This window comes from Varanus komodoensis, unplaced genomic scaffold, assembly GCF_004798865.1.
Source record: "Varanus komodoensis strain SLA01 unplaced genomic scaffold, ASM479886v1 scaffold18_3, whole genome shotgun sequence".
NCBI classification, from domain to species: Eukaryota; Metazoa; Chordata; class Lepidosauria; order Squamata; family Varanidae; genus Varanus; species Varanus komodoensis.
Window position 1 is genome coordinate 13,038,560 of NW_025335549.1, and position 22,136 is coordinate 13,060,695.

Sequence of the window (22,136 nt, forward strand, 5' to 3'; positions counted from 1 at the left end):
AAGAAAGAAAGAAAGAAAGAAAGAGAAAGAAAGAAAACCGAACAGCAGGAGAACAAAGTCAGATTTATAGTAGGATTTATGTTGCTATGAAGGAATCTTGATTCCGGTTTTATTTTAGAACATATTGAGGAGGTGAGAAATCAAACATAGATTAGATATTTCACAGGCTCTAAAACATAGCTGCTTGTAAATTTCAGCACATTCCAATAAATGAGTATCGTCCTTCTCCCGTGAACTTTCTGCATTACCATCAGCTTTCTAGCTTGTGGGAATCAAATGAAGGAAAACCTATAACAAAGAAACGCTTATTATAATGTTACGCATGCAAATTTTATATCTGTGCCTTGTCAGACCTACAGCCCTCAGAATGTATCAGGAACTACTGGGATTTGACAGATGTTCCTCTTGAGTTTCGAAGACCTGACTTCTCTCATATCATGTGAACACGTGTACAGCTAGCTGCTGGTAGCTGCTCCCTTCATAATATCCCTCTACTCTCACCATAAGTAGAGGTAGGAGCCCTGCTGGATCAGAGCAAAGGTCCATTGACCATCCCTCTTCCAGTTGTGGTCAGCGAGATGACTCTGGGAAGCTCTGAAGCAGTTCTTTCTCTCTCATTAACGTCCCAACCATCATTTCCTGGTTGGGAGGAAATGAATGTTCTTTGCCTGCCTTCGGTCAGTAAGGTGGACGCATCAACATGGTTAGATTTTGACTGGCTCACCTTGAGAGGGGAGAAGAGAGTGAGCAATGGGAGAAGATATGAGGGGGACTGGTGGACCGTTCCACCCCTTCCCCTCCCTCAGATGGGACAAACCACTAGTAAACAATGCATACATGGGGTGGAGACCATTGAGCTGAATGCTACCTATTCACTACACTCATCAAGGCCTCCCAAAGGACTAGTTCTGTCAAATGGAAAACGTTTCCTAAAGCGTTTCCCCTCGCAAGTTATTGATGTCTTTGGGTCTTAAACCTAAGTCTGTTAATTAAACAGAAAACTATTGACCACCTGCCATAGGGATCTGTTAATACTCTTGTAAATACAAGCCATAAAAGGCAAACTAGATGTGATAACAGCAGTTTCATATGTAAACACAGAAATGGAGATGCCAATGGAGTTCTTCTGAACTGACCCTGGAAAAGAACTCCAGGGACTGGTAAAGTTGGCCAACTTTACAAACCACCAAGAATCCCAAGATTCTCCTGTGGCCTCACTGTCCCTGTTTTGGCACATCTCCATCATCTCCATCATCTCCACCTCCATCATCTCCATCCCAGTTCTCCACTGCCTGAACCAACTCCCTTGTCTTTATCCTGATCAGTGGTCTCAGCAAAATCAGTGGAGGGAAAGAGTAGGAGGAATAGCTGTCCCTCTCTGCCCCTTCTCCTGGAACGCTGCCACACAGGGCCCCTGGGGAAGAGGCAAAATGGCCCTTGGCTCTGTCGCCTTCCCAAGGCCTACTGCAGCAGCTTGGGACATTATCCAAGCAATTCCTTTCCAGCTTGTGCGCTGGAGTCCTGCAAGGCAAACGGGGGAGAGCGCAAGCACCTCTGCAAGAAACTGCCTCCTCAGGAGGAAAAGAGAGGGGCTGATCCCACTGCAGGAACAAAAGGGTGTATTGAGGAAGAGTGAGAGTCTGTCCGTCCAACCATTTGCCTCTTTGCAACTGGAATTCCCAAGCACTGTTCATCTGGCCAAGGAATTAGAGCTTTGCTCAGGGAAAGCAGCCTGTGGGGCCACCTACTTTCCCTTGGGAAGACGTTCCATCATTTGGGTGCTGTAACCAAAAAGATCCTGTCTCCAGAGTTGACACTCTGTGTGTTAGATCGTGAGGAAAAGAGAGAACATTCGCAGATATTAACCTTGGCTGCAGCAGCAGATTCATACAAACAGAGGCAAGCATTCTGCTCCCAGATGATTTAAAGACCAGTCGTTTGAACTGGACACAAAAAACAAATAAGACAGATGAATATTGGAGCATTAACAATAACAAGAGGCTCAAGATGCTCAGCCATCCAGAGCACTGCATTTTACATAAGACGAAGGCCTTACCCGTAGCCGTCTCTCAAAGGCTGAGATATTGCCTTTGGTTTGTTCCTTCCTTTGCCGCCATTCAATAAGATTGGAATTATGCTCCCCAGGCAGAGAGATGTTGCATTTTCCTAAAGTGGGGTTGACAACGCCTGCTAAGATATGTGGCTCCGTATTCAGGGTGATCTCCATTCCGCTGGCAAAGGTAACTCTCAGCGACCCATCCGGACTGACCCGATAGATATTCTGGGTGTTGTCTGTCAGTGGCAAAGCAAGGGAAGGGAGAGAACTCAGCTCTACAAAGCCAATGCTAGGTGTGCAAAGGTTATATTTCTCCATAGCTCGGACAGTGGGAGCTGAGGCCGTTGCCTGCACTTTTTCCATAATGTACAGCTCTTTTCAGCACATTGTGGAACTGTTGCTGTATGCAGACCTTGGTGTTCCCATACCAGTCTCTGCCTACATGTTAAATAGAAGTCATCTCCTTTCAAAGATGTTGCAGAAGGTTGACTCTCAAAAGCAACTTTCTGCTTACTTCAGTGTCACTGCCCTTGGGGTGCTGCACAGGGATCCCCACATGGGCCATGTGGACAAAGTCACTGCCTCGGAGAATTTAAGGTCAGGCTGGTCCTTGTTTAATTAAAGAGCTCAAATGCAGCTGTGGGAGTTCTTCTGCCATCGTAAACATGGAAGCCTATGAGGTAGAAAAAGTATTGGGTTTTATCTGAAGCACCTCTCTGGGCTAAAAAGGATGCGGCTGGTTGTGTGTGCACATTATTTCTGCAGCAATGTCGCACACAATGCCGCACACAGTTGATTTGACAAGTTAGACCCTGTTTGGATCTAGCAAAGCCAGTTTTAGGTTTTTGCAAGTCCATTGGCAACAGCGACTCTTGCCGAACTGGACCGTGGTTGATGCAGTGGATCCCGTTGTGATGCTAACGAGACAGAAGTGCAAATGACTGCTATTCTGCCCATTTGCGTTGGAGGGAGCAACACATTTACAAAAGGAATAAAGCCTGATCCTTAATGGGGTCACTCTACACAGAGCAAAGAAAAGGTCATGAGGAAGAAAAGAGCTAAAAGAAATGAAAACTGGAGTTTTCAACCCTCAGCTTTACAGACGGACAGACAGCAGCTATTTATGTAGTGGAACAATATTTCAGTATGATCCAGCATCCTCTTTGCCACGTCCCTTTCAGTGCAACATGCATGGGGGTTTTCTTTCACCCACACTCCCTCCCTGGAACAGAAGCAGCGGCCTTAGACCATGGGAAGCAGCTGATCCACCTTGCTCAGTAATGCCCACAGAGAGCAGCAACTGCTCTCAAAGGGTTTCAGGCCACAGTCTTTCCCAGCCCTGCCTGGAGATGCTGGGAATGGAACTGAGACCTCCTGTGGGCAGAACATGTGCTCCACCTGCTGAAGCATCGGAGAGCTGAATGCCTCGAGGACTATCTTGTGCCCATTTTGGGCTGATGGGTCCATAATTTTCTACCTTTCCTTTTTTAAAAAAAATTAAGGTCACATTGGGCCATCTGCCAATCCCGTAGCAAGGAGGACAACATTTAGCAGTGTGCTGTGTGTTGCTCCCCCTCCTGTAAGACCACTGAGCGGTACAGTTGCCCAGCTCAGGGTTATCCTAGAAACAGCAGCTTGGGATGCTGGCAAGTTCCACTCCTGCTATCTGTCCATTCCGAACTTGTTCGATCTGGTCCTTCTTATTAACTCATGACCAAAATCTGAGACGGGACTTGTCTAAGCGTCTTCCGGAAGTGCTGGACCAGCCAGAGGCCAAATACAGGAAAACAAGGTTTTACTTTCACTACCTTGCTTCAACGTGTAAATAGTAGAGGTAGCAGAAAAGTTTGTAGCCGTGATCACATTTTCCTTATTTGAAGTGTTGATTTCAACTCGCATCAGTTTTTCAATGTCACTATGGAAACTGCTGACCTCACCCGTTGGAAAAGTTGCATTGGTTAGGTGACCATCAGCATCATACCTGGGAAGGATAAAAAGGATACCTGTGAATGCAGTAGAAGATTCACTCTCTGGATACATTTCTGAAAAAACAAAATGAACTCGGAAATAATCCTACTTAGGTGGACTATAGAAGCACATCCTTTGATGCCTGAGCCTGCCATGACTCTGAACCCCCAGGTGCAACCTTCTCCAGGTAACTGGGTTGAGGCTTGGATAAGGCTCACTGCTTACAGCTTGAAGCTAGTGGCACAGGATGCCAAGGGGCTCATGAGGACTGGATGAACCAAAAACTGTTTCTGCAAACACATTGGGTTGTATGGAACCTTAGTCTAACTTCAACTTTAGTGTGACGTCAATGGGTATACTCTAAGTAGGACTAACATGGGATACTGTTGATTATGCAAACTGCTCTGTGAACTATTGAGACTGAAGAGCAAGTAAGAAGCTGTACATGAACAACCCAACAATTGCATGGATGCATACACTTCTCAGGAACAAGGAGGGACAGAAAGTATGGCCTCTCTGGGAACTAGGATTAGTCTCCTCAAGGGAACTTGCGAAACAGCCTTCCTCCAATTTCCCTGCCCCATGCAATGAAGACAGGGAATGAGCTGGTGGGGCTGGCATGGACTTCTTCTCGTGTCTGTTGCTTGTGTCCTACTTGCTCAAGCACCTGCTGACGGCTCTTATCCCACACGCACTGAGTTGTGCTAGGCTTAAAGTGAGCCAAGGCTTCGGATTGGTGTACCAGGATGGGATGCTGAACTGCACTCAGCCTGCGGGTCAAACGGAAGAAATGCTTGGAGTTGCTTTCCAGTGGTGGGTAGCTCCACTGGAAATGGCTGACCTGACTATCCTAGCATGTGGTGGTTTAAGGGGACCATCCAAGAGCCTCAAGGCATTGCCTGAGGAGCAGGGGATACGGCAGATCACCCCTCCAACAGCACTGTGACTTGGAAGGGGGCATCGGACACCCATCCTCTGCCACCCCCTTGCAAGTTTTGGACCATGTTCTCCAAGATCAGAGAAGTGACCATCTGATGAAAAGCCAATCTATTGAAAACAAAAGGTGTGTGTGTGTGTGTGTGTGTGGGGGGGGGGGTGTTCCTCCCGTCCCGCATTGGACAAGTGGAAGCCTCGGAGCGAAGGTCCTCTGCCCAGGGCAAGTTCAGTTGATAGAGCTGCACCCCAAAGCTTTCATGGTCAGCAAAAGCCCTCGAAGAATGGGGAGAACTGCCCCAGGGCCGAAAGCACCAGCAACAGTGAGTGTGGGGAGAGGGTTGGGAGCCACCTGGGAAGTCCTGCTGGGCTGCATCTGGACTTTTGGCCTGATGCCCTATGCCCTGGTGTAGGAATTGTGCAAGTTCTCTTGCTCTTATGCATATATGTTGTACACATATGTGTGTGTGTGTTTGTGCGCGCACACATGTCAAGTCCTATTTTCCAAGGGTAAACCCCACCTTTTGCTTTTGCCTGTAATAAATGATCCCGATTTTGCACATTTAATGAGTCCTTTAATATGATTTTACAGATTCCTCCCTTGCAGGCTTTCAGGTAAGCTTGAGCAGAATGGCAGCCTATGACTTTCAAACTGACCTAGTGGGCTTCTATTCTCAAGCCTTTTAAATGCTTCTCCCATGATTCAAACACCTTTTATCTTGGCACAATTTATGCTTTCTTTTTACATGGCATCCTGTGCAACTGGTTGGAAAGGTGGGATTTAAACAACGCAAATAAAATAAGGAATGTCTTCTGGATATGCAGTAAAGATTTTGCAAGGCTTTTGCACAGTCCGATGCAATGTCACAAAGAGGCCAGAAGAGGGCTCCCTGCATCTAGCCAAAAGACATGAGGAGGAAGTTGAGCTATTAGATCATCCAGCAAAATGTAGCGTTTTTGTCTTAATATTTTTCTGCCTTGGAGTGCCACAACTGTTCAAAATGCGCTGGCAATCATGTGCCTGCTCTCCTTTCTCTCGTTTTGGAGAGGGAAGCTAACCAGCGGGATGAAGAGGAGCAGGACTAGGCAACTTTCTGTGCCCCCACCCCACCTTTGTGCCCCCATTGCTGCACCCCAAAGAAAGGAGGAAGCGAGTCAAGTATGGGGGCCTAAAGGGACCCCGTTTCACATTAAAGCTGCACATGCTGATTTATATGTATAGATACAAACTGAGATAAGTTGCTCTAATTTTTGTTTACGTACGATCCATTTCAAGCTGGTCAGGACTTCTCTGACCAGGGGAGGTTCTTGCCCATCCACCTGTTGTCCAGGCAGCTTCAAGACCTCAATGCAAAGCTCTTTCTGGTTCAACCAGGCCTGCATTGGACAGTCCTTCACACAGAAGACACCTTCCAAAGGAGGACTGTACTTGATCATCTTTGAAAGGGGGCGTATCCCCTGCAAAGGGGGACATGTGTAAGGGGGACCACCACAACACGGGAATGGGGAGCAGAGAGAGAACTGCAGCCCCCTCCTTTGAATGCAGGCCTTCTCAGGCTTCTGGCAATGCTCACCTGAGCCCAGTCCGGGAGAAGTCAAGGTGACACATAGGACTGCAGTCCCCCACTCTTGTACAGTCACCCTACGCGTGTGAGTTAACTGGACAGAGGGTGATGAAACGACAGGTTCTCTAACAACCCTCTGCACACCAGAATGGTGGCAGGCCAGGATGAAAACTCTCTCTGCTTGCTTGTAGGCAAGCATGTATGCAGGGCAGACCGAGAAATGCATGGGTGAGAAACAAACCGTGTGTGCCACATGGAATGCTTGGAGGAAGGATGGAATGGAAACGTGACTCCTGAGATTTATTTTATTCTTATTACCACGGCAGTGCTTCTGCCTCCGTACAGTCCTGAAAAGGGGAATACCAAATCCTGTCCCCAGCTGCATCAGGTTGCCTGGAATGCTGAGAGCTCCAGTAAACGATGTGGACTGGAGGCCATAAATTGCCCACACATCTTGAAACAAAGCTGACACCTTCCATTGATTTTGCTGCTTCTGCTCAATCCTTCCTCTTATGGCAAGCTTAGGGACATGATGGGCTGTGGGTGATTGGCAGAAACGGACGGGACCAGCGGTGCGCTTGCTGCTTGTGTGTTCAGAAGTAGGCCCCATCGAGTTCAAGGGGGCTTAAATCCAGGTCAGTAAGTGCGGGAGTGCAGCCCTATGTATGGATAAGTATGGATTATGATAGGAAATATGTTTACAATGTGTGTTGAAATGGCAACTTCCACAGGGTCTTATTATACATAATTTGCAAATTAGTACACAAACAGAATGGAATGGCCATATGGTGAACACATGCAAAACATCACAGCAGAAAATATATGCTTAATAAGGAAGACACTGAGCCATAGCAGAGACGAGCTCTAGCGGACTGTGAGGGTATCTCGGAATAGCTTGTGCAAAGGAACTGGCTGAAATGAAAGAATGACTCCTGGTTCAGAGTCCGGTTTCTCATCCTTCCACAAACAACCTTTGGCTAAGCTGAAGGGCGTCCGCCCAGAGCACCCTCCCTCAACTGGATGTCCTCTGCACTGCAACCCCTGTCAGACCCATGCCACTGGCTGGAAGTGATGGGAACTGTAGTCCAACAAATCTGGAGCACACCCGCTCAGGAAGGCTGCAGTGAAGCCTCCGGTCTCGTTTTTAAAGAGCAAAGCCCTGATTCTTAGCCCAAGCTTGTCCCGCTTGACGCTCCTGCACACACACACTGCCCCTGCTTTGCACGGAGAACTAATATAGCTGAAAACTACAAAAAAGTATGCCCTTACTGGACTCCCACCAGTCACACTCTGATTAAAATTGGCCCCTGCCAAATGAATCACTGAGAGCTTTAGTGGATGACTCTACAAATCAAACGGATTAATGCTTAGAGCCTCCTGAACTAAGAAAAGGTACAAATCGCACCTGACATGTCCTGGTCATTCAGGGCGTTTGCCTGTTTCAACTTCTTGCTTTTTCACACAACCCGTTCTAGGTGTTTTGGCTGAATGGTATTCATGACACAAGACTTGCAAATCAAGGTGGGGAAAGAACCCAGATAGAGCCGTTATTTATCTATTTTAAACTTTTCTAGACCATCTCTCACTGTGGTCTCGGGATGGTTCAACAATAAGACAATATAAAATAAAACACAGCATCCTAATAAAATTTCCAGCCAGCAATAAAACCCCAATTAAAACCATCAAATCTTAAAACATTGGGAAAATAAAAAGGGTTTAGCCTGGTGCAGAAAAGAATAGAGTGCTCTCACAAGGCTTTCCCATCACACAGTTTCAGTAAGGAAAGGTTAGGTAACTTACTCATAAACCGTGGTCCATCCGTACTCGTTACTTTTGGTGGCTAGAAGGCCTGTCGTGCCGGGATAAGTCATGAGGGCCAAGTTGTAGCCCTGGGCATAGACCCTTTTGAGGATTCCGTTGCTGCTAATGGTCAGCCAGTAGAACTGGCCTCCAGGCATCACCAGCCAGAGAGGCAACCCGCTGGCATCTCTGCGGATATGGACGGAGTTCCCATTGCTGTTGGTAACGGTGCTGAGATCACCTTCCCCATTGTAGGTGAAGTTGTACAGGTAGTCCCGGGTGATAAGACTGAGGGTGTGCAAGTGAGTCCCATTGCTGGTGAACTGATACAGCTCCTGATCTGCTGGGGATGCAATCTCATAAGTATTCATGTCATTAAGATGAGCCTTATTCTGACTGACTGCACGGATGCGGATGTTCCCCAGGTCAGCGATGTACAAGGTGCCATTGGGAGATACAGCTAAGGAAGAGGGAGCTTTCAGCTTTGCATCTTTGGCGTACCCACCATCACCTGAAAAACAGCAGAGGGGAATGTATGAATCCATACGTGATACAGCTGGCCACTCCAAAGTGAGAAGCCACGTACGACCTCCATCATTGCCTTCATCTTGTAAGAGGCCCAATAAACTAACATTTTCTTCTCATGAATGGATGTCCCATTATCTAAAACAATCCCAGTTCTCAGTCAGTATGCACTTAACTAGAAAGATCTTTCGGTTACAGCAACTTTCCTACATCTACAATCCTACTAGCCAGCAAAAGCCTCATGTTGTAACATGCCAGGGCAGCGAGAAGGTCATAGCCGAACACGTTCTCTTTGCCATTCGACAATGATTTCTTGACTCAAAATCTATTCATAAAGTAATGGGAATAGAGTCCCAAGCTGCACTCTGTTATATTTCATTAAGTCCAACAGAGCCTATGTACGAGTATTTAAGTTCACGGTGTTTGGCTTAGGATGTCAGAATTGTAGTTTTGATAGGATTGTCAGCATCTAGCACTGAAAACTCTCTTGGCAATTTAATAATTGCCTGTTGCTCAGCATCCTCCATCTGTGCAGGATTGCAATGGAAGGAAGCCTGAAATGTTCTGCACTGTTAAGATGCTGGAGTTCTAAAAAAAAGCAAAAAAGCAGATGCACAGAGAAAGGTCCTGGTGGGGAGCCCCCATGAGGAACTAAAAATCAGACCAGCGTCTATTTTGAGTTTCGCTGTTGTAAGAGCTCCGTGGTGATTAAGCAAAGTTGCGGGGTGGATTCCACACAACCTTCTCCTGGTGCATCATTTAGGGATCTGAATATTTTGTGACTAAATCTGTATATTTAGCATAATGCACTTTGAATTTGCCCTGAATCACTACACACTGGACCAGCTTATCTCATCATCATCATCATCATCATCATCATCATCATCATCATCATCAAGAGCTGGGCTTGAAGCAAGATGTGAGGTAGGGCAGCATTCCGGGGTGCAGGGCTCAGTCCTGGGGGGTTCAGGCAAAGACAGGGGTGGGTGAAATAGCAGGCAGAGGTCTGAACTCAGTTTGGCAGCTGAATACCCCACACAGTGCAGCATCTGTTTATCTTTCATTGTGCACTGCTCCAAAATCTCCACAAAGGAATATGGAGCCACACGTAAGTCTTGTAAATAAACACACACAACCATAATGGCAGAACATGACAATTGCATTCTTTCACTGAAAAGTAGTCAGCTTAGCTACATTCACTCATGTCAGTGTTAATTTAAGGTAAGGAAGAGGGCTGCCTCCTACTTTCAAGGGGGAGTTTTTGGATCCCACCTGTAGTGTGCAAGTACGTATAAGCCCTTAGTGGGCTATTTGAGTTCAATGTGGAGACGGGCATGGTTGTTAGGAATTCCTGGTCAGTGATTCTGGTCCCTCACAGGATGCTTTTCTGGGTAGCTGAACTGCTGAGAGACTCCACACTCGCTGGCATCACTCCTGCTTGCCAGTCTCTCTTGGGAGGAAAAGGCTGGCCTTCCTCACGCTCACTCACAAGGCCCCCATGTCCATGGGGAAAAGAGTTGGCCGGCTACGTGGTGGCACGCTTCCACACTCCCTGTCCTCTTTGTCTTTCCCTACTTGGCTGCATCTCAAAGAGAGCTGCCTTTTTCTCTCCCTCACCAAGCTCTCCTCTGACCAGCCTCTTCCTGCCTTTACGTCCTTTCTCCTCCTTTCCTGCCCTTCCAGAGATGCTGCCAGACACTGGAATCTTGGTCCAGACTTTGGCTTGGTTGGCAGATCTCTGGAATTCACATGTCCTTGAGAGGCACCAGGGTCTGCCATGGGTCCTGCAGGGGGTTCTTGCTAGAGCTGGGTGTGAACAGGCTCCTGGTTCCCCTCACCAGTGACACCCTGCATTTAGCTCAGAGGCAGAAGTTCTCAGATTCAGTCCAGATTCAGTTTCACATGCAGACGGTCTCAGATTCAGTCCTTGCTGTCTCCACATAGAGTTTTGGACTATCCCTGCCAGCCAGTGTAGATAATGCAAGCATAATGCTCAGATAATGCAAGCATAATGCTCCATTGTCGCAGTCAGTGCAGATGAGTCTGAGCAAGATGGACCTGCTGTGAGGTTGCTTCCCATGTTCTCCACAATCACATTTGCCCACCACGACTCTTCGCTGGGGCTCACATGGCAGTACAAGCTCTGTGCCAGGTCAGATGAGAAGCAGGCAAGATGCATGTTTACAACCACAGACAAGCCCCGCTTCTCCCTCTAAACATTTGGTTGCACTTCTACATCCCATTATGTTGATTGAAATGATTCACCTCAAGATGACTAAACAATCTGGGTTCAGGACTGTAGCCTAAACCCACTTTAAAACTCCTAAAAGCCAATATTTATGCCAGCGTTTTTAAAGCTGAAACCCAATAATGTTGATTTGCAATGTGTTCAGGGCAGACAAAAGCAATTACTTCTTCAAGCAGCACATAATTAACTTGTAGAATTCACTAGCTCAAGATGTAAGAGGGAGGGCACTGGATTATACGGCTTTCAAAGGAAAGAAAAATTAGACAGATCCACAGAGGATGGGAGCATCGGCAACTATTCACTATACGAAATCTCCAACTGAATAGTCAGCAGCTTGATATCAGGTGCCGGGACAGGGCTGGCTGCACCATGAGGCAGAGGGAGGCAAGGGGCTCAGGTCGCAATTGCCTGGGAGGGGGCAGTAGCAGCAGCTCCCTGGCTATTCTTTCTGAACCCCCTGGCTGCTCTCCTCCATCGAGGGCAGAGCTGTGCCCCAAGGTGAGCTTCCACTCTCGGGGGAGCTGGAGGATGCTGGATCCTCATTGCAACAGGATTCAGTCACCTGCCCACTTGGCTTCTGGGCACCGACTCAACAGGGGAAGCCAGAGAAAGTGCGTTTATCCTGTTCTTTGCATCCAATAGCAAAACACTTTGGGTCATCCCTGTGCTGGGTGCATCAGGAAGAAATAGGCACTGTCGCACACTCCTAAGAAGCTTCCAAAGTCACCCGGTGGAAGCAAAATGGTGCATCTGAAGCCACCGTTGCAAAACCAGGACCTCTCCATGTCCATGGCTTCATGAAGCAGGCTATCCAGGAGTGGATTATGCCTGAAGATGCCCTCCTTAGGAACAGCCCATAGCCGGAAACTCACCCATTAGCAGGAAAGCCAAGGAGGGGGAAGCCCACTGGAGCACTCACCTGAGAAGCAGTCGCAGTTGGGATCAATCTTGCAGTCGCACTCTGTCGGGGACCCAGCCACGACGGAGATTTCCCCGTTGGTTGTGACCTGCTGGATGCGGTTGATCTTCCTCTCGTCTGTCTCAGCGATGTACAGCACACCACTGTGCGAAACGCCAATGGCCCTGGCCGACTCGAGGGTGGAGTGGATCGCCACTTTGCTGACCAAAACATGATCTATCCCTGGCACCTGGCAGTGAATTGGGCGACCTGCGATAATCCGCACTCGCCTGTTCTGAGAAATTTGTAGGACGATGTTATTGTCTAGCACGTATAACGAATTGTCAAGAGGGTTGACCGCCAGGTCTGTTGGCCATTCTAATCGGACCTGCAAAGAAGAACCGAGAAATTAGAGGGAAGCAGTTTCAACTCCCTGCCAAGCAGAAAAGGCATTTTCCCAGGTCAGAGGTGAATTAATGCAAGGCCCCCTTCAACTTCTCTCTTTTTAAGCTGGGGGTGGGGAATTGGATCTCTTCCAGACCAAGGGCCAAACTGAAGTTTAGGGAAGCTCTTGGGGCTCACATTCCAATCATGGGTGGAGCAAGAAGGAAGGACCAGTGCCAAGAAATTTTGAAAAATGTCAGCATATTTTTCTGAAAGCCTTTACTGCCACTAACTAAAGTTTAGGAGAGGCATTTTAGATTTGTAGAATGGGGACAAAAAACCACAAGTGCTGGGAGGCCACCAAAGGAGAGCTCCCCACAGATGTTTTGATGCTTGCATGGTGCTCAGGTGTTCGCTGTAGGCTGAAGTCCCTTTCACTTCTTAAATGGTTTCACATCCCATTTTGAGTCATTGTGAGAAACCTGCTGATACTTGGATAACTGATGTTTTTGCAAAGTGAGGATAATGTGATTATTATGTTTTAACATGCTTGGTTATACTAGGTGCATGACAAAATTTAGAGTGCTCCTTAAGTGAGTGAATTCCTCCTTTGCTTCCAGACAATTTTCCTAAAAATATTGCTACCTGGCATGAAGATTAATGTGGCTGGTGGCCATATTCCAAAATGAAGATGAATGCAAAGAGCAAGCTGGAAGCAAATTCTAGTCCTTAAAGATGCTTATTTCATGTTCTTCAGTGGTGAATATTTTTAAGTGCAGGGTTACAAACAAATAACATTACAACCCCTCAATTCCACAATTTTTTGATAAATGGGATCTTGACATAGTTGGCTGTAATGGAAAAGTTCAGATGATTAATGGATGTTCTGCGTCTTTTTGAGAATTTACCCAGATGCTGTTGACATTTTAGTATAGCTCCTTGTATATAACTTCGGTATAATTGAGGCTCATTTCATTCAGGCATTCCACATAATGAAAGGAAAATATATGCTTTTAAAAATCCTAAATATAAATATAGATATAGAAGTAATAAATAAATATGTTTCATTATAAACTAAGGAGACAGCAAACGCAATGCATCATCTTGGTAACACGTTAATACTTGAAACAAGGATAGGTTTTAGCAGTCATTAAGATAATTTGTTCAGTAAGAGCAAAGGCGAATTAGAGGGAAAATATCCTCTGATGAACAATTGTTCCTTTTGCAATCCAAATGTCAGCTAAGTAATGTACTTTCTTAATACTGAAGCCTCTTAGGATTCCAAGGGCAAACTCCTACATTTTTCTGGCATTGTCTAGGACCATGGGATTATGCAGACTTCCAGGGCTGAAGTTGTCTGGATGCAGAACCTTCATCCTGTCCAATTACTGCTGGTGCAGAAAAATCCACACTAGCTGCATCTCTGAGGTCATAAAATGTCCTTGGAGAGGACCTTGGAAAGGATATGCCAAGGGGATGGGAGAAGTCTGGGGCTGATGGACTGTACTATCTCCAATCAGCACTGTGGTCTTCTTCTCTCCCCTTCTATGATGCTTCATTTGCATGGCCAAAAATGGCAGTCTAGATGAAACACAGGTTTTGATTCCAACCACAGGCCTTGCATCATGCTCAGAAGCTTAAGCCTCCATGCTCGGAAACTTAAGTAAATCAAGGGAAGAAAACATGGGATTGAACCCCAAGGAGATCAATTTATTTTAAAAATCAAGAAGGAATATTATGATGAATGAAATGATTGCAAAGCCAAAAGGTTTCTCATTTAAAGTTTATGATTCTCCAGATAAATAAGGAAAAGGGAAGATAAGCTGTAACAGATGTTATCAATTAGTATTATGTAAATCATCTAGTACATTATTTTTATTGAAGTTCTAATATCTTTTAAAGCTTTTTGACAGTTAAAGCAATTGGATGATCAACACAAGTGAAAAGTTATCTCCTTTTAAGCTCTTTATTAAAAAGCAGGAGTTGAATATGAGAAAATTCCCTAATGTTGGGGTTGCATATTTTGAGTCTTACCAGAAAAGCAGAGATTGTGCCCATTAGTGGTTTGGCAGGAAGTATGATGGGGAATAAATCCAACCCTTTGCTATGCTTCCCGAGCCCTAGTGGCAAAACACACCTGAGCACAAGTTTCCTATGCTAATTTGTTTGACTACAAAATTCACAGAAAAATCTAGTTGTCTATGAGTTCCACTATGTTTGAGAAGTACAATGCACCCCACTAGATTCATGTAACTTACTTCAACAGATCATCTTTGCAACCTGCAATATTTGGACAAAACTATATTTCTTCTTCAATGTAGCTCTTGCAAGAAGAACTGCCTGTGCAATGGTATGGTTATTTAGCACGATATGCATCTAGTGACATTTTAAAAAGTGATATTTCTGTATGAATAGCTGAGCTATTGCATGAAAGCAATGCAATGCGGATAGATAACATCCGTACTCAGATAGACATTTATGCTTGGCATTCTTGAAACCGATCTCGTCAGGTGAGAAAGGGTGAGTTTATCGACATCAAATTCTTCCACTAATCTAGCAATCAACAGCAGTAAGGATTTCTTCCAAAGAGGTTCATAAATTGGGCAATACAAAAGTTCATGACAAATACTGTCAGTCAGCTTCAGTCTGCAAACCCATAGCTGAAGTGCAGGAGTCTCAAGGGATTCTCCTACAAGCTAAGCCATGGAAATACCTTTTGCGAAACTGGTCTAAGTTTAAAGAAAATCAGTACAGGATCTGTTGCAGATGCTACAAAATATGGTCTTCAGCCACTGGAGCTGGAGGAGGAGCTGAGCTTGGACCACAGGGCAGACAAAGGTAATTAGTGCAAATGATACACATGCCCTTTTTTGCCCTTCTTCCTTTTAGAAGATAGAGTGAAGCAGAAAAATAAGAGCTATCTAGGGAGTTGAAAGGAAAATATTGCTGGAAAGGAAGGAGGAACAGCAAGATGGAGATCCACATTATTAAAATAATAATATTTAAATTGGGTACTGTACAGCCGATTAGGTTTGAATTGCAATCTCTGGTCTGACTACGTTGAAGAGTGAGCAGAGATGTCTGTGGAACTGCCCTCCTCACCATTCACTGAATTGTACAGCGGCTCCCAGTGAGATTGTCATCAACTCACAATTCTCCTATGTTTCCACAAGATGCCTGCCATTTTTTAATCAGGAAAAACATGAAGGACAAAACCACAGTCTAATTTCACACCACCTTTTGGTTGGCAATACCAGGAGCCCTTCGTCTGAAAGTGCCCAAAGAATCATAGAATCAAACAGCAGAAGAGTTGGAAGGGGCCATGAAGGCCATCGCGTCCAACCCCCTGCTGTTGCAGGACACCAAGTTACACCATCCCATTCAGATGGCTGTCCAGTATAGAATCATAGAATAAACTTTTGTAGGCATGTTAGACTTTTGGCATAACATGCCTACAAAGCTGAAGATGACACAGTTCCTCTGAAAACAGAACTTTGGATGGTGTGGCACAGACAACTTTCCTATCTGGTGGAATTGTCTTAAAGTTGTCCATTTTGGGATAAGAAAGATGTAACTGTAGCGATAACCATCTTAACCAAACCACCACCACCATGAAAAGCTATGGAATTTCGTTAAGGTGAAATTTAGATAAGTATTCTATATTATATTTAAAAGATCTGCAGGAAGAAGAATAAATACTGTTCACAAGCTGTTCGTTAGTCACCCAGCGCATAGAGTAGAATCTCAAATGGAGCAAGACAAAGCTCAAGGGGTTCTATAAAGACAGACTCTGTGCTACACTGTATCTGCTGCACAGATGTAATGGCAGCATTCTGCAACTTGACTGGCACAAGTCTCCATAATTAGACTCACAGACTATCAAGGGACGATATAGGTAGAGAAATCCTTTGGATAAAGATAATGAATTTCCTCCTTGTCCTAAAAAACCCCATATTTTGAAAGTTGCTACCACTACGGTCCTTCCTGGAGATGCTGGGGATTGGTTGTGGAACCACACGTTTCCCACTAGTGTGTGTGTGGGGGAAATGTGCAGCGTGGGATCACGCTCCTGGAAATTTCCCGAAAGTAGAGAGACTTCCAGCAATAAACCTCACCTTGGTGGCCGGAGCAATGGTAACAAATATACAGAGGACAGGCATGGAGAATAACGGGGCATTATTTGGGGTAACTAAGCTGAAATTGGGGCTTCTGCAGTCCTGCTTGATTATATAATAACCATTATATATGGAAGTAAAGAGGCATTTTACTACATTACATGGAAGTTTCGAAAGAAACCCTGCAAATGGTTTATTAACAAACATCAAACTTTGCACTGGAATTACACTAGACATTGGGCGTTGGAGTTGGTTTTGATCTTCAGCATATGCTGCATGATTTGTTAACTCAATGTATTTTTTGTATTTAATGGTAATTTATTATGTGCTATTGTATTTCAATGTATTTTATTGTGTTGTAAGCCGCCCCGAGGCTTCGGCAAGGGGCGGCATAGAAATGTTATAATAATAATAATAATAATAATAATAATAATAATGATTCGGGACTGGGAGATCTCAGGATGGTTTGCCCCAAGATGAGTCCGCCTGGTAGTTTCCAGGATGTTACCCTTCAGCCTGCCAGTTGGTTGGTAGACATCTACACACGTCTTCCCTGGAGAAGTTATGTATGGCCTGCACATTCCTGCTATTCAAAAAGAACTTTGAAAATGTTTTTATTCCAGTCCGTATATGATTAGCACATGGAGTTTGCATATTTAAATAGAATGGTACTGACCGCATGTTTATTGTTTTACAAACTCTTTCTATGCAGTTTGTCAACTACCTTTCCAGGCACTGTGCCATGAAAGCTAAGGAAGGTATACATTAAATACACAAATAAATAAATTTTACCTTTATCTGGGGGCAGAGAATGTGTGGTTTTGCAGATGTGGCTTGACTCCAAATCCCCTTAACCCCAGTCAGCTTAGTTAAAAGTCAGGGTTGATGGAAGCTGTAGTCCAACAGCCTATGAAGGAACAAGTGTTCCCAACCCGTTTGTAATGGCACCAAATAAAGCCAACACAAATCCGGCAATTATATTAAAGCAAATGGAACACATAAAAGGCAACAGCTTCAAGAGCATTTGAAATTGCCTGGAACTCAGTGACAGGGAGGTGGAGGTGGGAAGTTGGAGAAGAAAATGGAAATGAAAAACATACATACGAGAAGTTGTTTAAAACTAATTTTATTGGCTGACAAGTATGTAATAAATGTAATAAAACGTAGATTAAAAATGTAGCACAGTTAGTGGTTTATCAAGAATCTGTTGTTTAGTGCACAAGTGAAACTTAATTTATTTGATAGGTGATTCAGACTGCAATTCTCTGAAGGGCTTTTAGAGAGAAAGAAATTCTGTGGTTGTTGCCAGTTCCAAACAACTTGCCGCCTAGCCTACAGGCCTCTGCGATCAGGGCTTCCCACTGGGTGACAGAATAATTTGATTGGATTGCAAATTAGCACTGATGAAACTTTCCTTCTTGAACATCAGCATGGCAGATATTTGGAAGTCATGCAGCAGCAAGATTAAAGCCATTTGAGCCTGATTGCACAATCGCAAACATTCTGGCACAATTTGCGGTTGTTCTGGCAAGCTGGAAACGTTATGACCCTCATCAGCACATGCCGTCCTCTGAATGGAGGGGCAAAGGCGTTCTTGCCCTTCTTTGCATTTGGCAACACGATGACAAATTAAAGCATCTGAACAAAGAATGAATTAGCAAAACACGTTTCCTTGTTTCTTCGCTTCTAAAAAATTATGAAGAACGAAGATGGGGAGACTGTGAGTTCTGAAGTCATCCTGACAGCCCCTGTGGCGAGTCCAGGAATGCACAGATCCATAACAGCAAATCATATTAGCAGTTCCAGCTCTACTGCTAGCAGGTTATTTGTAAGGCTTGTGCATTTTAATTGCTCATTCAGGCAAGTTACTTTGAAACCCTTCGTGTTAACTCACAACCTTGACCTGGTTTGCATGGCATGACAACCCAAGACAAAACAAGCCCTGCTGCGGGCTATGGTGTCACACACACCCTCAGCAAGATAGCTTAAGTGTGAGAACACCTGACTTGCTTCTGTGTGTGGGCTGCAGGCTGTTTAAACCATTTAATCCAGCTGTTATGTTTTGGGGAACATCTGTCCTTTCCTGCTTGCCTCACAAACTACTGAGAGGATGCCAGTGAAGCTCAGAGGGGACAGGAAAGCCAGAGTGGCTCGGCCAATGTCCCCAGCACCCTGCCAATCAACACAACCCAGTGCTTCACAACTGAAAGGCCTGGCCCTGTTGCATCACCGCTTTCCCTGACGCTGCTGCAGAAAATTCGATCTAGAATTACGGTGGGGAAGGGAAGTATCCGCCACTGGCCACGGCATGCGGTCTGATTCTCATGTGAAGGGCGCACCAGGATTAAGATCATTTCTCAAATCAATTAAATGTCAGAGGTGACACACTGCTGGAAATGAGTGACATGAAGTAATGCTCTTTAGTAAAATGTGCCCCAGAGATGAAGCCAAGTTATGAGCTGAAGGCAGCCCTGAGACCTTCTGAGAAATCAAATGGATCCACACACCTGCTGAAAGAGGTGAAATGAAGAAGGGCTATGGCTTGGGGGCCAAACTGAAGAGATCTGTGAATAGATCTCTTATAATATTTATTTTTAAAGCTCAGGAGAAGCTGCTGGGAGCCAAAATTGGCTTAAAGAACTGCACTGGGTAGATATTCTTTTAAGCCTCCCCTGCCAACCAGTTTATCCTGATATAAATCCCCTCTTGAAACTACTATTAACTCCATTGGGGGTGGTGTGGGAAATAGGCAGAACATGCCTGTACCTTAGATAAGGGCACACTTTATCCTACAGTATCTTTTCTTACATCTAAGATGCTTCCCCTAGTCATGACCTTAAACATGCTAATTTTACTGTTGTTGCTTTAGAATTCTGGAGAATGTCATCAACAATATTCAACACAAAAGCTTGGTTTGTGGAATAAGAACTGATCTGATTTTCATTTGATTTTCCTGATTTCTCCCCCCCTACCTTTTTTTTTTTTTTACTGGCATGTGTCCAAAGATCTGTGAGCAGAAAGAGAAAAGGAAGTCATCTTGCACTTCCAGAGGGAACAGAGGCTGCAGTGGGGAAGAAGGGAGTGGATTTCCCTTTTTGCTCCTTAGAGTCCCCCCCCCCCAAAAAAAGCAGGTCAACAGCACACAAAACACCTGGCAGGGCCCATATAGTGCTCTGATCATATCTGCTGTGCACAATATTGTGATATCAATGACCTCAAGGTTTTAGAATTGCTTTCTCCAACCTAGTGGCCTGCAGACATGTCGGAATGCAACTCCCATCAGCCCTAGCCAGCATGGCTATTGGGAGTTGGACTCCACAACACCTGGAACGTGCTGGCCTGCAGAAGGGTTCCTCACACAGGAAGTCTCTACCCAACCGTCTCGGCACCAAGATTAAAACCTTTTTATTATTCAGAGGGTGTTCTTGGACGTCCAATTTCATCAGACAAAACAAAATATGCCTGCATGCTGGGCAGTAACAATGTATGAAAGCGATTAGTGTCTACCTGAGTGATGTCCATTCCAGCATCACAGCTCAGTGGCTGGGTTGATGTGAGACCATTCGAGCCGATTAATGTTGTGATCACACCGCTGCCATCAATCTTCCGAATCATGGTGCCATCAACAAAGTAAATGAAGCCTTGCTTATCTACAGTGATACCTGTTGGGGAAGAAGGAAGAAAGTTAAGCAGGGCTAGCAGAGATCAGAACTATAAACGTCAGTTTGGCCTTCTTGCCTCTTTGTGTATATATGTATACACACACAAACACAAAATTCATTTTCATTGTATGTGTCTTTTTGACCTGGTTCTCACATAACAACCCAGAGTTGTTGCATCATGAGCTGTCTTGTTACATGCAAACCCAGCTCTATGGCTTAGCTATGGGTTGTTAACCATGAATAACCCAGAGTTCATGATGTGCCAATGAGCCATTTGTTCTCTTCCAGGGTTGTTGTTTTAACAACTCCAAGTTAAACTGTGGTGTAGAGTTCACACATAACAACTCAGTATTCAACGTATTTCGATATCAGCTCTCTCCCCACCTCATGCCCAGTTCCGGTGATTGCTATGTAATCTGGGCAAATAGAAGAAGTATAACAAAAGAAAAATAGAAAAAAATGGAGCGGTGCTCAAACATGAAATGTCTGCAACCTTCCCATGTTCAGTTTGCAAAAATTTCCCAAACTTATGTAAGTCTCCTGCATTTCCTCACAGGCCAAAATGGACTCATTCAGTCCACGGGGTGACTTTGCATAAACGCAGGAATTTTGTGCAAATGTAACATGAGAAGCTTAAAAACAGTTTTGTGCTTGCAATTGCTTTTCAAGTTGCAAACATGACAAGATTGTGAATGTTTTCTGAGCAAAAATGAAATGCTCTTACATACCCAACAGTCAAAGCTCTCCGGGTGGTTCACAAAACCAGACTTAAAGCATAAAAGACAACAATAAAATATGATATAAAGAATTTACAACAGAAAAACGAGAGTAAAAACAGAACTAGCAGCAGTGCAAGGTCCTTAAGACACACTCACACTATACATTTAGTAGTAAGAAGGCTAAGAAAATTTAGAAGGCCTAGAAAAATATACAAAAGAGACATCAAAACTAAAGAGAACAACTTCCCATACCGCAAAAATCGAAGTAGCAATGGAAATTGTAGCAAAGGATGCAATGAAAGGAAGGCTAGAAAAGAAGCGGGGATGTATAACATAGCGGTAGAATGTGCTTCTCAGGTCCTAAGCTACACACATGAAAAAGATTGCTCCCTTCTTGGTTTAAAGATGGATATTTCAGACGGTGCAATAAAAAGGGACATATTCAAAGGGTACATGATGCTGCAAGGTTTTCAGAAAGGTCCAAACCTTGGCATAGAAAGATAAATGCCAGTGTCCACTCCGTTGACAGGCAGATGATGAGAGACTGGAAATATATAACACGAGCGAAAAGGGCATACGCAATTTGGCTGCCACCCAGTGTTCAATATGGAACTGGATAGAGAGACGGCAGTTCTGTCATCTCATGGGCAGGACATGAAGAACAGCTTTTGAATATCAAATAGAATCATAGAATGGAAGAGTTGGAGACATCACAGCTGCTAAACTTGTATGGAGGAAAGACAAGGCCGGTGGAATTATACAAGTTAATATAGAGCACAACTGTAAGCAACACATTGCAAAACAGAGACTGGTGTTATGGGGATGTGATTGGGTCCATCGACTTCCCATGGATTAGAGATCTATAAAGATGTTGCAAATGATTCCTTCAGACCTTGTTAAAAGAGGCAATGAACAATGATAAGGTATTGAATCAGTCATCCAATGTGCTAAAGACTTAGGAACCCTAACATGTGGAATAAATAATGGAAGACATAATACTAGATGACATCCAGTTTATGACATGATGGCCAAAAGGTGCTTCCAACTATCAAGTAGCTTTCTGATGGTCACTTACTCCAGACACTTCACACCTTTGCCCATGGAAGTTCTTATGGGATACTCCACCAGAGCAGAGATGGTAATATCTCATAACATGTCAAATCACAGAAATGGCCTCCAGATATTTGACAGCACCAGAATCCTAACCCTGTACTATTAGATCCCAAAGCCTCCAGGTTGATACTGAGGAACTTAAAGTAAGGG

General features: G+C 44.7%; 1 protein-coding gene across 5 annotated transcripts in view; it reads right to left on the reverse strand.

The window, feature by feature from the left end:
• The window catches only part of TENM1 (teneurin transmembrane protein 1), a 203,512-nt gene that overhangs the window by 13,588 nt on the left and 167,788 nt on the right, over nt 1-22,136 (reverse strand). For all 5 annotated transcript variants that reach the window (XM_044427332.1, XM_044427328.1, XM_044427330.1 and 2 more), the window contains 5 exons: nt 20,000-20,154; nt 12,015-12,381; nt 8,323-8,833; nt 3,865-4,037; nt 2,057-2,292 (listed from right to left, as the gene is read on the reverse strand). In XM_044427332.1, coding sequence (XP_044283267.1) covers nt 2,057-2,292; nt 3,865-4,037; nt 8,323-8,833; nt 12,015-12,381; nt 20,000-20,154 — 1,442 coding nt within the window. The remainder of the gene's footprint in view (nt 1-2,056; nt 2,293-3,864; nt 4,038-8,322; nt 8,834-12,014; nt 12,382-19,999; nt 20,155-22,136) is intronic.